The sequence below is a fragment of the Petromyzon marinus genome, chromosome 25 (genome assembly GCF_048934315.1).
Source record: "Petromyzon marinus isolate PM22_M1 ecotype Great Lakes invasive population chromosome 25, UKy_Petmar_22M1.pri1.0, whole genome shotgun sequence".
Lineage (NCBI taxonomy): Eukaryota > Metazoa > Chordata > Hyperoartia > Petromyzontiformes > Petromyzontidae > Petromyzon > Petromyzon marinus.
The window spans coordinates 766,833-793,358 of NC_133691.1; the positions used below are offsets into that span (position 1 = coordinate 766,833).

The 26,526-nt window shown below is 48.5% G+C and overlaps 1 protein-coding gene across 2 annotated transcripts; it reads left to right on the top strand.

The window, feature by feature from the left end:
• Positions 1-96: 96 nt before the first annotated feature.
• LOC116946013 (forkhead box protein C1-A-like) lies at positions 97-26,309 on the top strand. 2 transcript variants are annotated; one of them, XM_032960790.2, is made up of 3 exons: positions 97-2,113; positions 7,383-7,509; positions 24,611-26,309. In XM_032960790.2, the coding sequence occupies exons 1-3, from the start codon at positions 421-423 to the stop codon at positions 24,615-24,617; spliced, it is 1,827 nt and encodes a 608-aa protein (XP_032816681.2). In that variant the 5' UTR covers positions 97-420; the 3' UTR covers positions 24,618-26,309. The 2 variants fall into 2 exon arrangements, with proteins under 2 accessions (XP_032816681.2, XP_032816682.2); XM_032960791.2 differs by lacking the exon at positions 7,383-7,509.
• Positions 26,310-26,526: the final 217 nt, after the last annotated feature.

Below are 26,526 nucleotides of genomic sequence, written 5' to 3' on the forward strand. Positions count from 1 at the left end.
GGCCGGGGCGGAGCGGGCGGGGAGGAGCCGCGCGGGGGCCGTGCGCGGGCCGCTGGGACTGCCCCCCGTGAAATGACCGCCGCCGCGCACCAACAAACGCGAAGCGTTCGCGACTGCGGGCCGGCGTGCGCAGTTGGTGCTGCTGCTGCTGCTGGTGGTGGCGGCTCTGTGCTTGGTGGCTCTGCGCTTGGTGGCTTTGCTCTTGCTGTTGTCGCCGCCGCTGCTGCCGTTGCTGCCTGCTGCTGTTACCGCGACTACTACGAGTGGCCCGCTTCTGCAGCAGTGCGGCCAGGCTGAGCTCGACAGCGAGACGGAGTTATTGTAGCAGAGAGACAGAGAGAGAGAGGAGAACAGAGGAGTGAGACGAGCGAGAGAGCGCGCGGAGCAGAGCCACCAACTTCCACCGCGGCGCCTCCAACGATGTCTGCGATGCAGGCCCGCTACCCGGTGTCGAACGCGAACGCGCTGGGAGTGATGTCTCCTTACTTGAGCGAGCAGAACTTCTACCGCTCGGCGGGCGGCTACGGCGGCCTGCCCGCGGCTCCGGTCGGGATGTACTCGGCGGCCAACGCGGACCCTTACTCGGCGGGGCTGTCCCGCCACTACGGGCCCTACTCGCACCCGCACCAAGCGCCCAAGGACCTGGTGAAGCCTCCCTACAGCTACATCGCTCTCATCACCATGGCCATCCAGAGCGCGCCCGACAAGAAAGTGACCCTCAACGGCATCTACCAGTTCATCATGGACAAGTTCCCGTTCTACCGCGAGAACAAGCAGGGCTGGCAGAACTCGATCCGGCACAACCTCAGCCTCAACGAATGCTTCGTGAAGGTTCCCCGCGACGACAAGAAGCCCGGCAAGGGGAGCTACTGGTCGCTGGACCCGGACTCGTACAACATGTTCGAGAACGGCAGCTTCCTGCGGCGGAGGAGGCGCTTCAAGAAGAAGGACGTGCATCGCGACAAGGACATGCAGCAGCAGCAGCAGGGCGGCAAGGAGCACGGTGAAGAGTCCACCAAGAAAGAGCACGGCACCCAGCAGCAGCAGCATCAGCAGCTGCTGTGCTCCGAGGGCAGCGGCAGCGAGGGCAGTCGCGCGCTGAGCCCTCCTCCTCCTCCTCACTCGCGCGGCTCCCCCGCAGCCATCCTCGTGGTGCCCAAGATCGAGAGCCCCGACAGCAGCAACGTGGCGCAGGACAGCCCGCGCAGCGTCGCCTCCAACCGCTCGGGGTCCATGGAGAGCGGCCTCACCGAGTCGTCGGCGCACGGAGTCGGGGGAGGCTCGGGGGGAGCAGGCGGTGGTGGTGGAGGGGGGGTGGTTGGCGGCTTCGGCGTGGTGGACAGCCCGCCCAGCACGGCCATGCTGAGGGCGGCCGGCCTGCACGGCATCAACGGCGGGGAGCTGGGCCACGCTCTCGTGTCTCCTCCCAGGCCGCTCATGCTGCCGCTCATGTCTCTGCACTACGCGCAGCCCCAGCAGGCGTCCGTGTACAGCCCGTGCGGACAGGGCGCCGAGGCAGGCGGCGGAGCGGGAGTAGTAGGGGGAGGAGGGCAGCCCTACCACTGCAGCCTGCAGACCATGAGCCTGCAATACGCCGCTGGGGAGCGGGCCGAGCAGGGGCCCTCCTCGGCGTCCGTGTCGCTGCACGAGGACACGTCGCCGTCGCCCGACCACGCCATCACGTCCACTGTGCCGCACCTGGGCGCGCTCAACCTCAGCTCCAGCCAGCATCACCAGCAGCAGCATCAACAGCAGCAGCAGCATCATCATCAGCAGCAGCACCAGCAGCACCACCAGGATGGCATCCTGAGCGCGCTCCAGGCGTCTCATCACGGCGCCCAAGACCAAGGCGGCGTCGCGCGGCTCCCGTCCTGGTACATGGGACAAGATTCTGGCCACGGTGCCAGCGGTGCTGGTAGTTTCGTCACTCAGCAGCAGCAGCAGCATTTCGGCACGCGTGACATTTTCGACCCGCCGCCACGGCTGGGCCTCATGGAGGGTCTGGCTGCGAGCGCCGCCGCGGCGCAGGTGAGCGCGTCCAGCAGCTGTCAGATGTCCTTCCGATCGGCCACTCTGTACCGCTCGGGCACGTACCCCGCCGCCTACGACTGCAGTAAGTACTAGCGCCACGACGCGCCACAGATCCCATGCGTGTAGTATTTTTTTTTATTTTCATGCGACCCGTGCGTATACGTTATATAATTGTGCGTAAACGAAAGAGAGAGCGCGAGTTGGCACAAAGCATTATTAGTCCCCGTCTCCCCCAAGCCGAATTCGAATCCTGACTAAGGGTCGATTGACTGACGTGAGCCGCGTGATCTGTCTGCTATTTTTGAGCGAGCCCGCGGCCCTCCGAGATGCCACCGCTGGAATTAAAAGTCAACAACAATACATTTGTGGTCTTGTTTGCACGCGTTCATTGAGGAGACATTGGGCCCCCGGCCACAGTAATGTGGAGGTTACCACCGCAACGTAAAGAACACCAAGGCGCAGATGAGAATTTTTCTAAGACAAAATTGCAACACCCTGGAAATTGTTTTGGTTGGGGACACGACCTGGCTGATGATTCGCCGTGAAGTTGAAACTGTCTCAATAATGCCCCGGGCTGGAGAGGGCAAAGCGCCGGGATGGGAGAAGCAGTTTCCGACTCTGATGTGCATAGCGCGCACGTGCAGGCCGAGGAACGAAGCGGGGTGGGGGTGGGGGCAATGGGCAATTAATTAAGAGACCTCGAAACGAACGTGGATGTTGGTCTCTGGGTGCTGGAGAACCAAGTCCGCCCACCATCGCTGACCGTCCGCGACATTGCCTCGAGAAAAGCGGCTGAGAGAGAGGTGACTACAACAACAACAACAAAGGCAACAGCGGTGTGAGATGCCGTGTATTTACTTTGTGCATTCACAGTCACACGTGGATGTGGCTTTGCCGCGTTAACAAATATTCCTTGAGCAGCGTTTTAATCGGATTCCTCCACACCCCCACACCCCCACCCAGTAACCCCCCCCCCCCCCCTGCAATCGGAAGTGTAAACAAACAACTACTCATCATGGATTTGGTCAACAATGTACTTGGCTAAGTTAGCTTTTCGCTATCGCGTATACAATATACAACCGCACGTGTACTTTTATTGAGAATAATATTACTAATGAATAATATCAATAGATTATGAAAAAAGGGGTCGATAACTGCATCGTGGAAATGCACCAGTGTTGTTCTATTGCAATATCTAGCGACGTAACGGACTGTATGGAAACAACAACAATTATTACCTTGCATTCTTTTCCACCGGACTTTGCGCTATAAACATAAAATAAAATGTTACCACCTAATTTATTATTTATAAAACCTTTATCATGTAGAGTTAAAACAAACAAACAATGGTAATTTTTTTTCCGCTACAGATATAACATTGCATTTCTAACTATATGAATCAGAGACTAATTTATTGAATAATTGTTTTCGTGGCACAATCATCACTTTGATAAACTATATTATGTTCAATGGACAAATAGTAAATGCAGCATCAACTTTGTTTCCCTTGTATATGCGTGAACACACACATATATAGCCATATATTGTAGATCTTTGCGATGTTGTTATCTTGTAAATAAATAGTTTTACTGTGCCAATACAAAATGTTTGCGGGATTTTTTTTCTATTACTCGTGTGCAGTGAATATATGGAGAAATTGGGTATCCAAATATTGGGTTTCCAATATTCCATTCAGTCATCGTGTGCACGGACAAATGTGGGCGATTCGGCGGTAACGGGATTACAAGGCCAACGCACCGATATTAGCTACGCCGCTGAAATGGATAAAATAAATATATAACGACATCTCGAACTATTGGGATTAACCCGTCTCGTGAGAACTTTTAGAAACTATATAAAAGGCTCCCCCAAAAATGCTCGCGTTAAATTTGTATGATTCTGTCCCATGGGTGTAATTCCGTTTCCGCGCATATATATACGTACATCCAGCGTCCACAGAACCATCGCGCGCGGGACCAATCACCGTTCTCTGTGCCGCATGCAAAAGACAAAGATCCCCCGCATAGCATTAAAAAGACTGTTGGGGCAAGTGCTCTTCGTGAGTAGCACCGATCACAGCCGGAACGGCATACGTTGCGTGTGGGTGGCCAGCACCACGGCCGTCCGCTTTGTGTACCCAGTGCTGATGTTGACCCACGCCGCACCAGGCACTCCTTTTTGAGGCTGCGTCGACCTCAGGGAGGCCCAGGACCGGTTCGGATGTTCGTCACTGACATTGTTCGTGAGCGAAAAATCGAAGTGGGATTCTCCTGGTTCGTATACCAGTGCGCTAACCGCTACGCCACCGCTCCCTGGCGTCACGGGGTGTGTGTGAGTGTGTGAGAGTGTGTGAGTGCCGCATGCGTGCAAACACGCACGCAGTGACACTCCACCAAAGTGATGCAAGATTATATCGGGTTTACGTCTCCGTTTAACTTGAAAAGAAGGCGGAGACGGGGGTCGTCGTGCCATTGAGATGCCTGTCCCAAAGTTCGTCTACACTCGACACGACACTCGACGTCTTCACGCACGAGGCTGCAGCTGCTAGTGTCGCCGTAAACGCGCGCTCGCCGGCCCCGTGGGGTCCATCCTCGAGTTGAGACGGCAAATGCATTCGCTCCCAGCACGGCTCAGGGAATTTGGCCCAGATTGTGGAAACAACATCGTCCTTGACGCGTGCCCCTATAGCTGTGTAGGCTCAGGACGCGGACGGGGCGAGCCCAGAGAGACAAAGTTATAGAGAGAGAGACAAGAGAGGGGTCTTTATGGGCGGTGGTGCTTGTAGGGGTGTGAATAACGCGCAGTCACAAACATGTCAAAACAAATCTCACCGCACAATGCGACCGAGCGGCACTATGCACGCAATACCCAACGGCTATTGCTGCTCTTGGAGAATGGCACGGCCACCTTTTCTCCCTCTGTTGCTGGACAAATGAATGTGCAATTAAAGCGGCTTCCGCCCAATAAATGGAAAGGTTCGCGTGGAGGAGAGACCTCTTCCTGGCAGGTCTGTTGAAGTCACGGACAAATAACTCACGCTTGTTAACAATTGACATACAATAAATGCATCGACGGCATTCTTGAGTTCAAGCTCGTGACTTTAACGAACACTTGTCGCGATGCGTATATGCGGTGCGATTTAGGCTATTGGCGTGTGTAGATGATGGTGTGCACATATTGGCATGGGCCGTTCGATAATAATAATATTTTGTTACGTCTTAAACTTTGTGTGCATGCACGGTACGTGCGTACACGCATTACACACGTGCGCCGACCTGGGCGGACGATATGTTCCGATCATAGCCGCGTCTTTATTGTTAGCGTGTACATCATCGAGCATCGTAAAGATGAATTGCTATTAGGGGGATCTATTATATATTGCGACATTGTCAGAGTTTAGTTTCACGCGCGTTATCAGTGCATGTTTATGTTCCATACTGCACGTGGTGGCAGGTAATATGCACCGATTGCAAACTTTTTTTTAAAGTCTACATTGGTGCGTTGCTAATTGCACGTGAGAGACAGAGGACCACGTGAATCAGAGAACAAGACGCACATTAGTTGAGACTATCTTTAACTGCTAAGAAAGGTGGGTGGGCTTGAACCAGGAGACACATCACTAAGAAGAAATGAGAGCGCGTGGACGAGGCTGGTTACGGAATGGCAACCGAAGGATGATGATCACACCAGAGATGATCACACCAGAGATGATCACGCCAGAGATGATCACGCCAGAGATGATCACGCCAGAGATGATCACGCCAGAGATGATCACGCCAGAGATGATCACACCAGAGATGATCACGCCAGAGATGGCAACGCCAGAGATGATCACGCTAGAGATGATCACACCAGAGATGATCACGCCAGAGATGACGACCAACCACCGAGACGGAGTGATGAGTCCACCACGGTGGTGCCTCTTGAGCAGATGGAGTTTGCCAATGACTTGGGGAAGCCTTCATCCAGCAGTGGATAAAACATGACGGCAGGCGATCTAGTTGGAATGGGGATGGGGTCTACCTCCAAATTTTCCTTTCTCTCTCACTCCATTTAGACGGAACCTCAATATAAACGCATTTACAACAATGATTACGTACATTCCCCGAATACTTTAATCGTCGAATATGTACACATACGTTTAAGTGAACAAATAAACACGAGACGCAGTAAGGGGCCTTCACTACACACGTTATATATACATTTATATATTCATTTACATGTTCTTTCTTATTTTGTACCAAAGAGAACGTGCGAACTATGGAGGGCTCGCTGGCACGGCTTTGTGTTCTCACAAGAGGCCCCAGTATTTACTGCAATTCCCAGGACTGCGTGTACCCAACTTTATACACACAGTGCGCACTTTGTGCTGAACTTTAATTGCTGTACTATATACACGCAATTACGCATTTAATATGCGGTATATATGTGTACACTCACGTACATTACGGAGTACATTGCCTGCTTCTGTTAACCGAGGAATTCATTTTTCATTTAGAAACTCAATTTCCCAGCTACTTGTATTTAAACAAAGAGGGTTTTAATTTATATTGATTTGTTACGCGGATTATTCCGATTTCTAGTTGTTGCAAGGGAGATCGGTGGTGTCGAACATACATATATCAATTACTATCTTCTTGTTGGTTTGGTTTGTACCTTAGGATATATCTGTTGCGGGCATGTAGTCGATTCTAATTAGAAAGCGTTCGTTTAAAAAAAAATGCGCACGTTCGTGGATGGCATCACACTTTTTTAAAACGTCATTTGATGCTCAAACCTTCAGTCCGTGAATCTCAACACTTGTGTTTGTAATTTATAGCGTAAGCTTCTGGAGTTGTGACGAATTAATTTGAGAAGCCACCCAAAGGCACACACACACACACACCTCGACCCATGTTTTGTTTTTAAACTGAGAATGCCAGTTCAGTGCAGCACGGTGCTTAAGCATCAGCCGGATAAAAACAAAGTTTGGACCTGCACATATGATTATAGGACTATAGGGTACAATAATATATCATTATTATTTATTCTGGACACGGTATAAATTGTACTGTCGTGGTAGAACCTTATTCCGCTAATCCCGAACTCCAAGCCCAGGCGAACAGAGTTGCAGAACATTTGGAGCGATACATTAATCCCGGCTAAGCAGGAAGATAATACAGTTTATTTAATCTGTAATATTAATGTTTGATATTCAAAGGCGTCATTCAGTATTTGTGGACTTAAGCGCGGCTGGTGAACTCAAAGGACGCACACCGTCTCCGACTAAATCTATCCGGAGTGTGCTGTTGTACAGCGTCTGCTTGCGAGTTTGCAACTAACATTACTGTGTCGACAAAACCCTTCAACAGACTCTTGGGGCAAGGAATGTGAGCGAGAGCTTATTAAGACCGACACGGCGTACAAGGCGGTGGATGACCAACACCACGCCCGGCCGCCTTTGTCTCACCAAGTGCTGATGGTTGCACACCGCACAAGGTATTCATTTGAGGCGAGTCGACTTAGGGGAGCCGAAACTCGTCCTGTAGTCTTTGACACTATATTGGTCGGGAGTGGGAGACGAACTCGGGTCCCGGAGTACGTTGCGCAATTCAGCTCGATCCACTACGTCACCGTTGTGTACACATTGCGAAAAGGTACAGAATACACACACCTACACAGTACACACACACAGTACACACACCTACACAGCACACACACAGCTACACAGTGCACACACCTCTACACAGTGCACACACATACAGAGTACACACACGAACACAGTACACACACACCTACACAGTACACACACCTACACAGTACACACACAGTACACACACCTACAAAGTACACACACCTACACAGTACACACACCTACATAGTACACACAGTACACACACTACACAGTACATACACACCTACACAGTACACACACCTACACAATACACACACCTACACAGTACACACACACCTACACAGTACACACACCTACACAGTACACACACACCTACACAGTACACACATATACACAGTACACACACACCTACACAGTACACACATATACACACTACACACACACCTACACAGTGCACACACATCTACACAGTACACACACCTACACAGTACACACACACCTACACAGTACACACCTACACAGTACACACACCTACACAATACACACACCTACACAGTACACACAGTACACACACCTACACAGTACACACACCTCCACAATACACACAGTATACACACACACCTACACAGTACACACACATCCACAATACACACACCTACACAGTACACACACCTACACAGTACACACACCTACACAGTACACACACCTACACAGTACACACACATTCATAATACACACACTTACACAATATATACATCTACACAGTACACACACCCACACAGTACACACATACCCACACAATACACACACCCCACTCAGTACACACAACTACACAGTACACACACATCTACACAGTACACACACCTACACAGTACACACATACCTACACAGTATACACACCTACACAGTACACACACACCTACACAGTACATACACATACACAATACACACACTTACACAATACACACACCTACACAGTACATACACCCCTACACAGTACACAGACCCCCACACAGTACACACACCTACACAGTACACACACACCTACACAGTATACACACCTACACAGTACACATACACCTACACAGTACACACACATACACAATACACACACACCTACACAGTACACACACCTACACAGTACACACACATTCACAGTACACACACATTCACAATACACATACTTACACAATACACACACCTACACAGTACACACACACCTACACAGTACACACACACCCACACAGTACACACCCACACAGTACACGCACCTTCACAGTATACACACCTACACAGTACACACACACCTACACAGTACACACACCTACACAATGCACACACCTACATAGTATGCAGACCTACACAGTACACACACACCTACACATTACACACACCTACACAGTACACACCCCTACACAGTACACGCACACACCTACACAGTACACACACCTACATAGTACACACACCTACACAGTGCACACATCTACACAGTACACACACACTTACACAGTACACACACCTACACAGTACACACACAGTACACACACCTACACAGTACACACACCTACACAGTACACACACCTACACAGCACACACACAATATACACACACAGTACACACACCTACACAGTACACACACCTACACAGTATACACACGGTACACACCTACACAGTACACACACAGTACACACACCTACACAGTACAGACACCTACACAGTACACACACAATACACACTTACACAGTACACACACCTACACAGTACACACACAGTACACACACCTACACAGTACACACACCTACACAGTACACACACAATACACACTTACACAGTACACACACCTACACAGTACACACACAATACACACTTACACAGTACACACACCTACACAGTACACACAATATACACACCTACACAGTACACACACCTACACAGGACACACACCTACACAGTACACACACCTACACAGTACACACAATATACACACCTACACAGGACACACACCTACACAGTACACACACAGTACACACACAGTACACACACCTACACAGTACACACACCTACACAGTACACACAATATACACACCTACACAGGACACACACCTACACAGTACACACACAGTACACACACAGTACACACACCTACACAGTACACACACCTACACAGTACACACAATATACACACCTACACAGGACACACACCTACACAGTACACACACCTACACAGTACACACACAGTACACACACCTACACAGTACACACACCTACACAGTACACACACAATACACACTTACACAGCACACACACCTACACAGTACACACACAGTACACACACCTACACAGGACACACACGTACAAGGGAGCCACTATGTTTGGAAAAAATAAGTTCTAGGTTTTTATCGCAATTCTAATGCTATCGCTCTGTCCAGGGCAGTTTGTAAAATGATACTAAAATCACTTTTCAAAACTGCTGGACGAAGGCCTCCTCCGCAGAATGTTGGTCCAAGGGGTTGCTTGACCATCCTTGAGCACGCAGTGTGTGTGGGTGTCGTGGAGGTTTGCGTGGAGAGGGGAGGACTGGTTCAAATCGAATTGTTTCACTGATGTTTCACCGTGGGCGGAAATCGGGAAATGAACTTGGGTCGCCAATTTCACGTGACTTAACGCAATGCGCTTCACCCCACACAGTTTATACTAATCATATAATGTGCTATTATAATACATGCATGGCCGTCATATAAGACAATTATATACTCAGTATATATTCAGCTAACTTCGGTTTAATTAAAATGTGCCATTCATTAAATAATGTAAGCGCCCATTATGCACGTAGCTATATATATGCGTCTATCAACTATAACGTACACGGGCCATACACGTGTTTGTACGAACATTCACCCTTTGTTATGTGAGCTCTCTAATATAACCTTATGTTGTATGCGCATGCCATTATGACCGAGCGCTTGATTGATGGCCGCTATTTAACCAGGTGAGAGCCCAATGAGCTTGATTACAGTATTTCTTTGGAGAGAGAGGGAGAGTCCTGGAAAGTGTATAGGCTACAGTTACTGAGGCCCTAATTATCGTCTTCACAATTTAATTGTGGGCAATTTTCTAATCTGGAGTTTTTAAACCCACGGCGCACCATCGCAGGAGCCACCGCTGCTGCTGCTACTGACGATGATGTCACTGGGAGTGGGGGGGGGGCACTTCAATCGACGTCCACTTCAACGCACACGGAGGTGACCTTCGGTTCAATCTCCGTGTGATAAACCATCATCAACAACGTCATGGTGATCATCGTCGTCATCGTTTAATAATCATCAGCACCGCGCGCTTCCAGGCAGTTCACATCTCGAGGCGTCAAGCCCCGGCACCGATGGGGATGGACGCGTTTCGCTATTATTGTTTTCCATGCAAAAAACAAACTGGACCATGGAGGTGACATTGCTACAGTGCGTGCGACTTAAACGCTCGCCGACACGTGCACAAACCATGTTCGCACATGTACACACACCACAGATACACACAGGCCCTCAAGTGATCCCTGATTTATGTATTCTACTGCATTCAGTGGCGTAGCGTGGTGGGGCATGGCCCTGGTGCAGTGAAGGAGATGAGGATCTCTATGCAATCCCCCCACCTATCCGGCGCCTGCTGCACCCTCCTCGCCGCCCCCCACCGTCCCCAGCCCGTGGGCCCAGTTGCACCGCCTGCACACTCGAGAGCTACGCCACCACTGGCTGCGACTTTGGTAAAGGACTTCTTGCTGCCATGAGGTGGAACGGCGGTTCAAGGCTAGCCTATGGCACACACGTCCCACCCATCTCGCCACGCGCTCCAGTCGTCAGCTGGCCCGTTTGGCCGGCCTCGCTGCTATGTAAGAGCGAGGCTGCATTTCAGCCGGGTCGATGACCCGTGAAATATTTCCATACCCGGCATACCACATCCAGTATATCTCTCGCTATGGGCTGCGGCTACTGGTCGACGTGCCACCTTCTCCAGTCTATTAGTGACCCGGACAATTTTTCTGTGACAATGTAAGCCCTGAAAATGTGGAACCATTGGGGTTAAGGCCCCGGCCTACTGCTTCGACTTTCCAATTGCCAGTTCCAACGTGGATGGTCGCTCTGCATGTGAATGAAGGACGCGATGGAGATTGTTATTATTATTAATATTAGTATTTGAATGTCCCTTGTCATTTGTGCGCTTAATAGCTATGTTAATATTTACACGACCCTAATTGCAGGTTGTTTGGTTGCCATGATAACGTGTCAATATATCTCTGTATGTGCACGCTGCCGGGAAAAATGACATCAGTGAGCGAGTGGTATGAGAACCAGTCCTGGGGTAACCCCACGCATTCACCAACCCAGTTAGAGTGGTGGTGAGGCATGGTCAGGCGACCGTCGCGACCGATACGATGTGCAGAGGCCTTCATCCAGCAGTGGATTGACAAAGGCAGCTGAACGATGTGTTGCTTTAGAGGAGTGTTGATATTGGTTAATGAAGAGACGCGATCCGGTTAAATGATGCCTGCTGGACACAAATGTTCCGAGGCCCATAGGCCTACATATATATGTGGTATTTTATTTGTACGTAAAGAGACCGAGCCATGTGTGTGTGTGTGTTTATAATTGTATCAGTTGTAGAGTGGCTAGCGCTTTGCGCTAGGGTTGAATTCCCGACCACGGCTGACATCAGTGGTCAGTGATATCGGAACGGGTCCTGCTCGCTCCCATGCCCCCCCCTCCTCACCTACCCCACCCACGCCTTCAAACACCCACAATCACCAGCACGGTGAAGTATGGTAAAAACAAACCCCATTATCGACATGGCGAATTGAGAATGGCTAGAATTGAGAATGTGTATAGATCTGAACATGACGAATACATCCTTCCACCGACCTGACTCGTAATTTCAGTGCAGCTTTTGAATATCTATTCATTAATTCCGTGGTGAGACGATATTTCGGCAGGCATATCCGATTGACCGGGGGTGGCCCACCTTTTCAGAACTCATGAGTTCTGCAAAGAGTCAAGTATATATATGTGTGTATACATTGACAGTTTTCGGCACATCACGGAAGAAATTAATTGTTATTTGCTACTGTGATAGTGTGTTCTACGTTATGCCCCTTCGATAGAGCCGCATGTGTTGGATTAAAGAGCCGCATGCGGCTCGGGAGACGCCGGCTCGCTACGAACGTTAAACTGAGCTTCGTGGTGCAAGTCAGTCTGAGTTTGAGAATGACTGCGGGGGCGAATTAAAGTAACTAGATCGTTCTCGGCCAATTTACTCGTGCAGGAGACCGGGAGGCATCTGGCCTCAATCCTGTCATCCTCGCAGGAGCAGCTGTTGGCTGGCCATCGAACAAAGGCGGTCACCGCATCGCTCGCCTTCAGATGCGTTTCTGCCAACGTCTGGAACGCTCTTCCTTCCGATGTTAGAAGCCACTGGACCGATGCACTTTTAAATCATCTAGATTGACAAACTAATTTCTTTAGAGCTGCTTTTTGTCTTTAGTTTGTTGTCCTTCCCCCGCACCTCCGATGAGCACGGTTGGCTACGTAGGGTGCGAAATAAGTTCAGGATACATACTCACTCACCCACCATTCACCCACACACTCATCCACTCACCCACACACCTCCGATTAGCACGGTTGGCCACGTACGGTGCTAAAGAAGTTAAGGATACATACAGTGATGGAAAAAAGTATTTGATCCCCTGCTGATTTTGTACGTTTGCCTACTGACAAAGAAATTATCAGTCTATCATTTTAATGGTAGGTTTATTTGAACAGTGAGAGACAGAATAACAACAACAAAATCCAGAAAAACGCATGTCAAAAATGTTATAAATTGATTTGCATTTTAATGAGGGAAATAAGTATTTGACCCCTCTGCAAAACATGACTTAGTACTTGGTGGCAAAACCCTTGTTGGCAATCACAGAGGTCAGACGTTTCTTGTAGTTGGCCACCAGGTTTGCACACATCTCAGGAGGGATTTTGTCCCACTTCTCTATGCAGGTCTTCTCCAAGTCATTGAGGTTTCGAGGCTGACGTTTGGCAACTCGAACCTTCAGCTCCCTCCACAGATTTTCTATGGGATTAAGGTCTGGAGACTGGCTGGACCCCTCCAGGACCTTAATGTACTTCTTCTTGAGCCACTCCTTTGTTGCCTTGGCCGTGTGTTTTGGGTCATTGTCATGCTGGAATACCCATCCACGACCCATTTTCAATGCCCTGGCTGAGGGAAGGAGGTTCTCACCCAAGATTTGACGGTACATGGCCCCGTCCATCGTCCATTTGATGCGGTGAAGTTGTCCTGTCCCCTTTGCAGAAAAACACCCCCAAAGTATAATGTTTCCACCTCCATGTTTGACGGTGGGGATGGTGTTCTTGGGGTCATAGGCAGCATTCCTCCTCCTCCAAACACGGCGAGTTGAGTTGATGCCAAAGAGCTCCATTTTGGTCTCATCTAACCACAACACTTTCACCCAGTTGTCCTCTGAATCATTCAGATGTTCATTGGCAAACTTCAGACAGGCATGTACATGTGCTTTCTTGAGCAGGGGGACCTTGCGGGCGCTGCAGGATTTCAGTCCTTCACGGCGTAGTGTGTTACCAATTGTTTTCTTGGTGACTATGGTCCCAGCTGCCTTGAGATCATTGACAAGATCCTCCCGTGTAGTTATGGGCTAATTCCTCACCGCTCTCATGATGATTGCAACTCCACGAGGTGAGATATTGCATGGAGCCCCAGGCCGAGGGAGATTGACAGTTCTTTTGTGTTTCTTCTATTTGCGAATAATCGCACCAACTGTTGTCACCTTCTCACCAAGCTGCTTGGCAATGGTCTTGTAGCCCATTCCAGCCTTGTGTAGGTCTACAATCTTGTCCCTGACATCCTTGGAGAGCTCTTTGGTCTTGGTCATGGTGGAGAGTTTGGAATCTGATTGATATATTCCTTCTGTGGACAGGTGTCTTTTATACAGGTAACAAGCTGAGATTAGGAGAACTCCCTTTAAGAGTGTGTTCCTAATCTCAGCTCGTTACCTGGTTAAAAGACACCTGAGCCAAAAATCTTTCTGATTGAGAGGGGGTCAAATACTTATTTCCATTATTAAAATTCAAATCAATTAATACAAATTTTTACATGCGTTTTTCTGGATTATTTTGTTGTTACTCTGTCTCACACTGTTCAAATAAACCTGCCATTAAAATTATAGACTGATCATTTCTTTGTCAGTGGGCAAACGTACAAAATCAACAGGGGATCAAATACTTTTTTTCCCTCACTGTACATACACAGAGACCCACGGACACCCAAACCTAAAGAGACCCACAGAGACCCATAGAGACACTCCATAGACCAATAGAGACCCACATATACACACCGAGACACCCATAGAGACTCAGAGAGACCCACAGATTAGCACGGTTGGTTATGTACGGTCGGAATAAGTTCAACATATGTACACGTACATACAGAAGCAGCAGCTTCTTGCTCCATCCACCACCCAGAGCGTGGCCTCCGAAGCCCCGTGAAGCCTCGCGTCTCTCCTCCCCCTTCTCATCTGTCCACCTTAAAGCACTCAACAGATTCGCGCAATCCACCGCCACGGTTCGTGACCTCTTCCCAGAATCCACCCTCGGGTGTTGAAGCCTGCGATATAACATGAATATCTGCTGGGCATGTGAGTCGGAGTCTAACGTAGAGGTATGCGACGTCTTAACGTTGCCTTGTCATGACACGGAGAATCGCATTCGGATCTCATGCAGGGCAGGGCAATCCATTCGTATGAGAGAACGGTCCACGGACGCAGAGAGCACAGAGCTAGGTTTGAGGTCGCTTCAAGTCGCCTTTCTCCTGATCTGCCATTGAAAGGAATGCTTGTCGCGTAGTAGTCAATCCGATATTATTATGTTTTAGAGCTGGAGTTTTACTAATTTAAGTGCAGAACCCACTTAATGACATGTGGGGTTTATTTTAAATATATAGCCGCCCTGCTTTTAGAAGCCGGTTTAATCGCAGGGAGCTGCCTGGATGGGACCCCAGGATGTTGATGGTGCAAGCTCAGAGATCTGACCTCTGGCCACCCGGCTACCTCCATTTCATTTCAACTTTTGAAACTCTGTTAGTTTCCCACACTGGATTTTTCCCAGAATGATTTTAACTATCATAAGATGACTAATTTTCACTGTTTCATATTGTTCTGTGCACATGGTCACGTATGTCCTTGTTCTTAACGTCTTTCGCACCGTACGTAGCCAACCGTGCTCATCGGAGGTGTCACATTGTAATTTGCCGTTCTTCAATTAAATAACGTGACTCGATATTTGTTTCAAATATGCACAATGCTAGAATGCATTATTATTATTATTATTGGGGTAGATTGGTGAATCATTGGTTAAACACTACGCTGTGAGCCCGGCGGTTAGATTCCCGACTAAGGCTAACATCACTTGCAAAGTGATGTCAGATCCAGTCTTGGACCCCGTCCCTTCACCAACCCAAGCTCAGGAACAGTGGCGTGGGGAGGCCTTCATCTAGCAGTAGACTGACGATGCTGTGTACATGAAAAGAAGTGCCGGTAATTCACTGGCACCCCGAGGAGCATTCACAGACTGTCGGGGCAAGTGCTGTTAGCGAGTAGCACCTACGAAGGTCGGCACAGCACACGAGGGGGGTGGGTGGCCAGCACCACGCCCGGCCGCCTTTGTCTCTCTCGTCGCGATGTTTACACACCGCACCGGATACTCATTTAAGGCTGAGTAGACCTAGAGGATGCCCAGAACCGGTAAAAAAAAATACGTCACTGTTAATGGTCGTGAGAGTGAATCGAAATGGACGGCCAGGCACGCGTACGAATGCACAATTACACACACACACTGCCGCACGCAAGGACTCGCTCATCAGTACTACACACACACACCGATATACCAGATCCCCCGTGCAACCATATACATTGTTTAGTCATCGTGTCTATAGACGATATATTTGACTTACACACAGGCACGCACGAACACACACCTAATGACACAAATAAAGACCCCCCGTGTAGCCTTAACTGACTGTTGGGGCAAGTGCTGGTCGCGAGCACCTGTGAAAACCGGCACGGCACACGAGGGAGTGGGTGGTCAGTACCACGCCCGGCCGTCTTTGTCTCCCTAGTGGCGATGTTTACACACCGCACCAGCTACTTAATTCAGGCTGAGTCAACCTAGGGGAGGCCCAGGGCCGGTTCAGGCAATCGATACTGTTGGTGGCCGTGAGCGGGAATCGAACTCGGGTGGCCAGGTTCGTAGCACAGTGCACTAAACACTACAACTACCGCTCCCCATACGTAATAACACACACACATTTACATAGTCACACACACACATATGGCGTATACACAAATATATCCCGTGTAGCTATTATAAACTTCTGAGGCAAATGAGCACCTATTAAGGGTGACATATACACACCGCACGCGTTTCCACTCTCAGGCTGCGTCTATTTAAAAGATGCCCAGTACACGTTCTGATGTGATTTGCCACTGATGGTATCCGTGCTTGGGAATGGAACTGAAGACGCGGTGTTCATAGCACAGCGTGCGGATCACCGGTACAACAGTTCCCTGCACACACACACACACAGAGGAATACACGCAGTCACATTCACAACAAAGACAACGATCCCCCGTGTAGCCTTAACAGACTGTTGGGGCAAGTGCTGTTAGCGAGCACCTGTGGAGGCCGGCACGGCACACGAGGGGGTGGGTGGCTAATACCATGCCCGGCCGCCTTTGTCTCGCCAGTGCTGATGTTTACACACCATACACGCACGGACACACACACACACATTGTGGTTCTGTAATGCATTTAATCGCATGGGCTATTCATTAGGCAGCACGTGACGTGCAACAAAAATAAAACTACTCTCACACAGAGACTCGCAGCGTAAATCGCGCACTTACTGGGCAAACACACAACTTCAAAGCAGCTCTGTAAATCGGTTATATAATTCGTCTCATTTGACCGCTGTGTATAAAGTTGGGTCTACTATGCCGAGCAGAAGAAAACACAACACCCACTTCCCTTCAGAGTATACACTTTGTGGGGCTCCTGCCGAAGCTAAACATAATTGTGTGGGTGGGCTTGGGATTTCCAGAAGCAATTACGGCACAATGAGCGCGGATTAGGAGCGAACCTACACACGGGCACACACGCGGGGCCCACAGAGGCCCCGCTCTCTCGCAAAGGTATACTGAGTGCGTATCAATCAATCAATGCCGGCGGCTATCATCATCATTGCAGCAGCAGCAGTAGCAGTGCACGCTCGCTCACTCACTCGTGCAATCTCAAGTCTTCACCTTGCAGCAGTCGGGGTTGATATCGAGTGTGCAGGCGGTGCAACTGCACCGGGTGGGGAGCACGGGCCCGGAGGGGGCCCAATGAGAGATTTTAATTGGGGGGGGGGGGGGGGTCTTGCCCTGGGGCCCAAGTAAACAGCGCTGCGCCAGTGTACAATCTGATGTATGATGTATGGTATAGAGTGGAGTGTGATTAGAGTGTACAATCTGATGTATGATGTATGGTATAGAGTGGAGTGTGATTAGAGTGTACAATCTGATGTATGATGTATGGTATAGAGTGGAGTGTGATTAGAGTGTACAATCTGATGTATGATGTATGGTATAGAGTGGAGTGTGATTAGAGTGTACAATTTGATGTATGATGTATGGTATAGAGTGGCGTGTGATTAGAGTGTACAACCTGATGTATGATGTATGGTATAGAGTGGAGTGTGACTAGAGTGTACAATCTGATGTATGATGTATGGTATAGAGTGGCGTGTGATTAGAGTGTACAACCTGATGTATGATGTATGGTATAGAGTGGAGTGTGATTAGAGTGTACAATCTGATGTATGATGTATGGTATAGAGTGGAGTGTGATTAGAGTGTGTACAATCTGATGTATGATGTATGGTATAGAGTGGAGTGTGATTAGAGTGTACAATCTGATGTATGATGTATGGTATAGAGTGGAGTGTGATTAGAGTGTACAACCTGATGTATGATGTATGGTATAGAGTGGCGTGTGATTAGAGTGTACAATCTGATGTATGATGTATGGTATAGAGTGGAGTGTGATTAGAGTGTACGGCAAGGACTCTGGCTGGTGTAAAACACTTTGTTATGATGTTCTCGAAGGACAAGAAGGGTTACATTTGGCACACATTTGGTAACTGAGTACATTACTCTTAACTACAAAAATGCGAAAATCAACATTGACGAATTTGGACCCCCAAAAGCAATTACGGTCTGGAGTTTGATTGGCTTCACGATTCTAGCAGGGTCAGCCTACAATGTCTACATTGCTTTAAGTCTCATTCTAAACGCTTACGAATATGCAATCATCGGTGAACCAAAAACATCGCCTGCCGTGGAGTGTGACGTTGGAGTCCATAGAAAGTTGTGCAAGACCCCTTGTGGGCTACTCCTTGTGGGTTACTCCTTGTGGGCTACGCGTTGTGGGCTACTCGTTGTGGGCTACTCCTTGTGGGCTACACGTTGTGGGCGACTCGTTGTGGGCTACTCGTTGTGGGCTACTCCTTGTGGTCTACGCGTTGTGGGCTACGCGTTGTGGGCTACTCCTTGTGGGCTACTCCTTGTGGGCTACACGTTGTGGGCTACTCCTTGTGGGCTACTCGTTGTGGGCTACTCGTTGTGGGCTACTCCTTGTGGGCTACGCGTTGTGAGCTACTCGTTGTGGGCGACTCCTTGTGGGCTACTCGTTGTGGGCTACTCCTTGTGGGCTACACGTTGTGGGCGACTCGTTGTGGGCTACTCGTTGTGGGCTACTCCTTGTGGGCTACTCGTTGTGGGCTACTCGTTGTGGGCTACGCGTTGTGGGCTACTCCTTGTGGTCTACGCGTTGTGGTCTACGCGTTGTGGGCTACTCGTTGTGGTCTACGCGTTGTGGGCTATTCCTTGTGGGCTACTCCTTGTGGGCTACTCCTTGTGGGCTACTCGTTGTGGGCTACGCGTTGTGGGCTACTACTTGTGGGCTACTCGTTGTGGGTTACTCGTTGTGGGCTACTCGTTACACATGGAGGCGTTGTTTTTTGCAAATCTCCGCATGCTTATGCATTCCAATGTTTCGATGTTGTTATTTGTTTTATTATTTGCTGAGCGCTGTATATTATTGATAGATTTATAATATTGATATAAAATACAATATTGATAATAACATCACTACTCAACGATTCGAATGATCGTCTCGTTTTGAGATCGCCACTTGATTTAACGATATTTTATTTTTATTACATTCTGATTAATGTAGCGGTCACTAGTGGCTGCAAAGTAAACGAATATAAAATCGTCGACTCAGTACATCCTGCATCCATCGACGCGAGGTACAACGCGAGCAATACGTCCGTGCGTTCGACGAGAATATTTAATTTTGGCCACAGTTGCACGGCAACAAACGGTGTGTGGCTCATTCGAACGATTACAAAGGTGTGTGGCACACACACCCATTAGCGTAATAATTACTTAACCGATTACTCCATGCGAGATATGTATGATGAACTTCTTTCGCACCGTACGTAGCTGAACGTGCTAATGGGAGGCGAGGTATTTCATCGACAGCTCAGAGAAGTCGTCGCGTGCCTGCGAGCGAGAACCCAGGCTCAGCCTCGTTCAGTTCCTGCCATATGGCGAGACGAGAGGCATTCGGGCTCATTTGTTTCTATGCAACGACTTCTGTAGCAACCGGTTGGTGCTCGATTTTTTTTCTGGACAGGTTCACAACGGTTCAGAACGCCGGACAAAAACACATGTTGGCACGTGACATCATCCATCTCATATTCTTGGTTCTTTCGGTAAAGTCACGTAGAAATGAAACAATAAAATAATAAAAATATAAAACAATAAAATTATCACGACGTTTCGACTGCAACACAAGCAATCATCATCAGGTGTGAAAACCACAGCAAGAACATCTTCTTGCTGTGATGATTGCTTGTGTTGCAGTCGAAACGTCGTGAGAATTGTATTGTTTTATATTTGTATTATTTTATTGTTTCCCTTCTACGTGACTTGACCGAAAGAACCAAGAATATGAATCCCTGCAGTCACGAAAACTTTAAATCAAGATCATCCATCTCGCCTTAATTTGTGCTCAGGATTCTGCGGTGGTTGTTACATAGGGTACAGCAGCAACAACAACAATACAATGTTCTTGTGGATCTGCGTATACATTGAACACTAGTTGTAGTGCCTTATGCCGATAGTCCCTATTCCAAGCTCAATCAGCTTCTCAAGCATTCTAGAAAATATGGAGAGAGAAATTAATCCGTGCAAATATAAATACAGAGGTAAAGTATACTGCGTTGAAAGCGGGTAGACTGTCGACACGTTGACCATACACAGATTGCTTGCATTTCACCAATGCTGCTGCTACTGCGCACTCCCAGGCAATGCGGCTGTTGGTCCGCACCTACGATTAGCACGCTTGGCTCTGTACGGTGCGAAAGAAGTTCAACTTACATACATAAAACTGGCACAATACGCATGGCAAATGTCATTGGAAATTACAATAGACAATTACGTTTCTATAGAAGTTTCAATAGAGTGCTGATATCGGTATTAATGGGATTGTTGTTATTGTTACCCGTCCCAAGATACCGTCTCAGGGAGCGAGAGAGAGAAGCGACTCACACGCACACAACGCCCACACGTGTTTCTTTAATACACGCCTACGCAGGCACCATAAATACGAATGTGGATAATCGTATGGGGGCGCGTGTAACATTGTCTATATATACACCGGAGCAACGAGCGCTCAGAGACGCGTGTGGCCCTGGAGTATTCAGCCGTGCTCCGCGGGTCTCGCACCTGCAATTCATCCGCCGCACGAAGAGGTCCCTTTAACTCGTGAAGAGTGCTAATCAGAGACATTCAGCCGTCACAGGGGAGTGACAGACAGAATGTTGTGTGTGCGTGTTGTTTTTATGGGGGAGCGGTAGTGTGTGGGGAGCGGTTGGTTGCGCTGCGCTACGAACCTGGAGACCCGGGTTCGATTTCCGCTCACAGCCAACACCAGTGACGATTTTCTGAACCGGTCTTCGGCCTTCGCGAGGTCAACTCAGCCTCAAATGAGTACTTGGTGCGATGCGTAAATATCGCCACGAGGGAGACAAAGGCGGCCCTGCGTGTTACTGGCCACCCACCCTCTCGTGTGCCGTTCCAGCCTTCATAGGTGCTCGCTAACCGCAACTGTGCCCAGCAAGGCAATACGGGGGATCTTTGTCTGTGCTTTGCTGTGCGTTCTGCGTGTTTGTGTTGGGGGAGCGGCGACTTCTGCGCGCACTGCGCTACGCGACCCGGCCAGCTGAGTTCCATTCTCCGGCCACGGCGATTGTCAGTAGCGGTTCTGTGAAGTGTTCCTGGGGGTTAGGATCGACCCACGTTTTAAAACGAGGACTCGATGCGGTTGTGTGTAAATATCGGCACGAGGGGAGACAAAGGCGGCCAGGTATGATGATGGACACACACCACCGACTCTTCGTGTGCCGTGCCGAGCTTCATAGGCGCGCTCGCTAACAACACTCACCCCAACAGTCTGTTAAGGCTATACGGGGAATCTTTGTCTTTGTGTGGCAAGCCCAATGCGCTTGGAACCCGAGTTCGAATTTTGCTCACGACCAAAAACATTGGCGAATATCTGAATCGATTCTGGGCCACTAGGGAGACAAAGGCGGCCGGGCGAGGTGCTGGCTACCCCCCCCCCCCCCCTAGTGTGCCGTGCCGGCCTTCGGGGGTACTCGCTAACAGACCTTGCCCCGAACAGTTTGTGAATACTATACGGGGGATCTTTGTATTTATCTTTGTGTGTGCACACAATGTTAACGTGGCATTATTCTTCGCTGTTCGGATGTGGAGCGCGACTGTGTCGCTCAGGAATGTTTAGAGTGGGCACGGACGCTCGTAATGGGCCTCAAGACACAAGCACTCAACTTGATGCGCGCTCGATGTGGCTTGGGATGACAGTGATGGATGGAGCGGGTTTCATTTTTTTCTTCGAGAAGGAATTTGTCACGACCACCGGCATTGTAACACCTTGTATACGGCTTGATTACGGTTTAAATAGACCGACATTTAGCTTCACGTTGTGGTTAATAAGAATTGTATAGCCTAGATATGCAGTGGAGCAGTAGAGCAAAGCGCATTGCTGTGCTGTGTTGAACTTATACCTCTCTCCTACCTCGACCGACGTGCATTGGCCAGCGTGGTGAAGTATGATGAAGTATGGTGAAGCATGGTGAAGTATGGTGAAGTGTGGTGAAGCATATTGAAGTATGGTGAAGTATGGTGAAGCATGGTGAAGTATGGTGAAGCATGGTGAAGCATGGTGAAGTATGGTGAAGCATATTGAAGTATGGTGAAGTATGGTGAAGCATGGTGAAGTATGGTGAAGCATGGTGAAGTATAGTGAAGTATGGTGAAGCATGGTGAAGTATGGTGAAGCATGGTGAAGCATGGTGAAGTATGGTGAAGTATGGTGAAGCGTGGTGAAGCATGGTGAAGTATGGTGAAGTATGGTGAAGTATGGTGAAGTATGGTCAAATAACCTCCACGACCCGACGCTGCCTTGGGAGACCCTCAGCCAGCAGTGGATTGACACCGAGGGGTTGTACATGTGTGGGGGGCTGCTGCTGCCCCCCACACATGTGCGCACGAAGAACAGCATCTTCCAGTTGTACAAAGATGCGTGGTGGGGGTGGATGGGGGAGGGGAGACAGGGGCGGGATTGGAAAAGTGGCGCAGTGGTTAGATTCCCAGCCAGGGCTACCATCAGTGGTGAGTGATACCTAAACCCGTCCTGGGCTCCCATCCTTTCAACCAATCCGCGATGACCAGCGTAGTAAAGTGCGGTCTAACAATCCCCGTGATCAACACGATGCGGGGATAGCTTCTTACAGCAGTGGATTGATTAAAGTCTGTACCTTACACGGCTACTTTATAAGCAATTCATAGTCTGTAGGTCTGTAAAGATATTTGATCTCAGTATCGTAAACGTGTCTGATAGACAATTGCTAAGCGTTCTTGATAGGCGCATGTCGGGACGTCGTGTTCGACGTGTGTCACGCGTCTGCACGTGAATACGAGTCAGCACACGTACAGACACAGCACCTGGTGATGCTGCTGCTGCTGCTGCTGCGTAGGCAGTGGTGCACGAGGACTAATAATAATAATAGTGCAACTAATTGAACACATTCGTCAACAACGTTGTACTCTTAAAAGGGTAACGTATGTATGTTTAACTTTTTCCGCACCGTACGTAAAAAAACCGTGCTAATCGGAGGCGCGGATAAGTATATGATCCGCGACGTTTCGGACCATGACCCTGGTTAATTTGTGTGCTATAAAGAAATATCAATATAATTCAGTAGGCTCACATGACATTGACTTCTCCAAGACAGAGGTTCTTTGCAAGCCATCTGGCTACCATGAGAGATTTGTTCATGAGGCTATCCACATATACAAACACAAGAGATAATTTCGACCGAGAAGATGGATGCTGGCTTAGCAATCATTTGGAAGGATTTGATAAACCATTTCGGGTCTTAATTGATTGTTCACGCTTACGGTGGCTTTCAGACCGCATCCATTATTTTTCGTCTCCCCCCTCCTCTTTTCCGAACATAGATGACTCGTCCATCTGAACAAACTGTCAAATCGCTCTCCGTGGTGCTAACGTTAAAAATAACCGCCACTTTTTTCAAATTTTCTTGCTGTGGTTTTCACACCTGATGCTGATTGCTTGTGTTGCAGTCGAAACGTCGTGATAATTTTATTGTTTTATATATTTTTATTATTTTATTGTTTCCCTTCTACGTGACTTTACCGAAAGAACCAAGAATATGAATATAAATATCAATGTGTTGATTGTTGTTTGACCACAGACGGTGAATGCACTTACGGATTAACTACACCCGGGACTTGAGAGCACGTGCCACTGCTATCGCCCCGTCGCCTCTAATGGATTCACACCTGCGAACTGTTCACAATGCACACACGGTGATCCACCCATGCATATCTCACTAAAATAATCGTGAGAAATTAGAGAAAAACTACATTTTAGTTGAAAGTCTCAAAATGTATTTCACCAATCTTCATCGGAATATTACGTCTGTTAACTCGCGTCTCTGTGATATATACTATCGAGCTATCGCTGCTCACAATATTCTATCGGCTCTTGGGAAGAAATAGGCTAATTAGAAATCACTTTTAACGTGAGCCTATATTATATATGAATCAAACCATCAAATTTCACGGGTGTTAAAGTAATCAACAGAGCCCACGCATTAATTGTTCATCTCATAAGAGTGTCTCATCACATCAACGCAATTGCTGAATTATGTTACATATAATCTATTAATTGGGTGGCACATTACGATGGTAAGATTCAAAATAAATCAAGTACCATAATACCCCGGTTTACATCGGGGATGCGTTCCCGATAGGTGCGACGACGAATATCGAAACGACGCCAATCGAAGCGATGTACAGGGTAGGTGGAGGCGCAGCCTGAGGTGACGGATAACGAGAAAGGACGGATGATGCAGTCAGCGACGTAAGTGTGGGGTTAAGGCGACGCAAATCGGGTAGCGGTGTTAATAAGGTGACGACGTAAAGGGGGGGGGGGAGGGGGGGGGGTGGAGACGTAAATCGAGGTATTACTGAACTCAGACTTGGTTTCAGCCGGTGGGGCCTCATTGAGCTACTTTCCTTCCCCCGCACCTCCATACACACGGTTGGCTACGTACGGTGCGAAAGAAGTTCAACACACACATATATACACACACATGCATACGTACACATATACACACACATACATACACATACACACACACATACATACTAAGTAAGCTCTGTTACGAGTGTTGGCAGTAGTGGGAAAATCGCAAGACATTGCACGGCAGGTGGAATGTGCGAATTACAAAAGCAACAGCAAGAACAACAAATCATTGAGAGGAACTCTACGCCAGGAAGCATTGCAAATAGGATGTACATTGAGTTCGTGTGTCCTTTTCTTCCTTGCAAACGCGAGACGCGCCACGTGCAATGAATCCCACACGCCACGTGGTGCCCAAAGCGAACGCCACAGATGCAGACAACGGCGGTGCCACTTCACAGATGACGACTCCACGACACCTGTAGCAATATCGCAAGCGCCTGTCGCGTTTAACCACTCCGTTCCCTTTACATCGATCGGTGTTCTCCTATCAGCTGGGGATTCACCGCTTGCTAAATGAGAGTGTAAATAGGTTTAATCAATGGTTAAGTCATGCCTTGTATGTTGCTGTTGTTATATAGATTTAACATTTCACATTTGTCTCTTCATTTGCTGGTGGGTGGCTTTGTTGATGAAATACACAAATAGACGGCAACGGTGTGACGCCACGTGTTGTATTTATAGTCGATTCATCTGTCGATATTGTTTTGCAACTATTGCACCATTTTTATTTTTGTTCAGTGTTTGTATTTGCTATTGGAAAACACACTTGTACTATTTGATTAAAGCAACAGTGTAATCGCAACGAGCTCTAACCTGGTTATAAATATTGTTGTTGTTATAATAAATAAGTAATTGCTCTTGTTGCTGTTGTTGTTGCTCTTGTTGTTGTTGGTGTTGTGTGCAATATGATGGGGAGTGGTAGCGTGGTGGTTAGCGCGAAACCGGCCACCAGAGTTAAATTCCTGTCACAGCCATCATCGGTTCCTATGCCTTGTGACAACGTCAGACGAATAGCTGAACCGGTTACAGGCCTCATCTGGGTGGACTCAACCTTAAATGCGCGGTGCTGTGTGTAAATAT

Coding starts and splice junctions, on each gene's coding strand:
- LOC116946013 (XM_032960790.2), top strand. CDS start 421: ATGTCTGCGATGCAGGCCCGCTACCCGGTGTCGAACGCGAACGCGCTG. Junction 2,114..7,382: donor CCCCGCCGCCTACGACTGCA/GTAAGTACTAGC, acceptor ACCCTTCAACAG/ACTCTTGGGGCAAGGAATGT.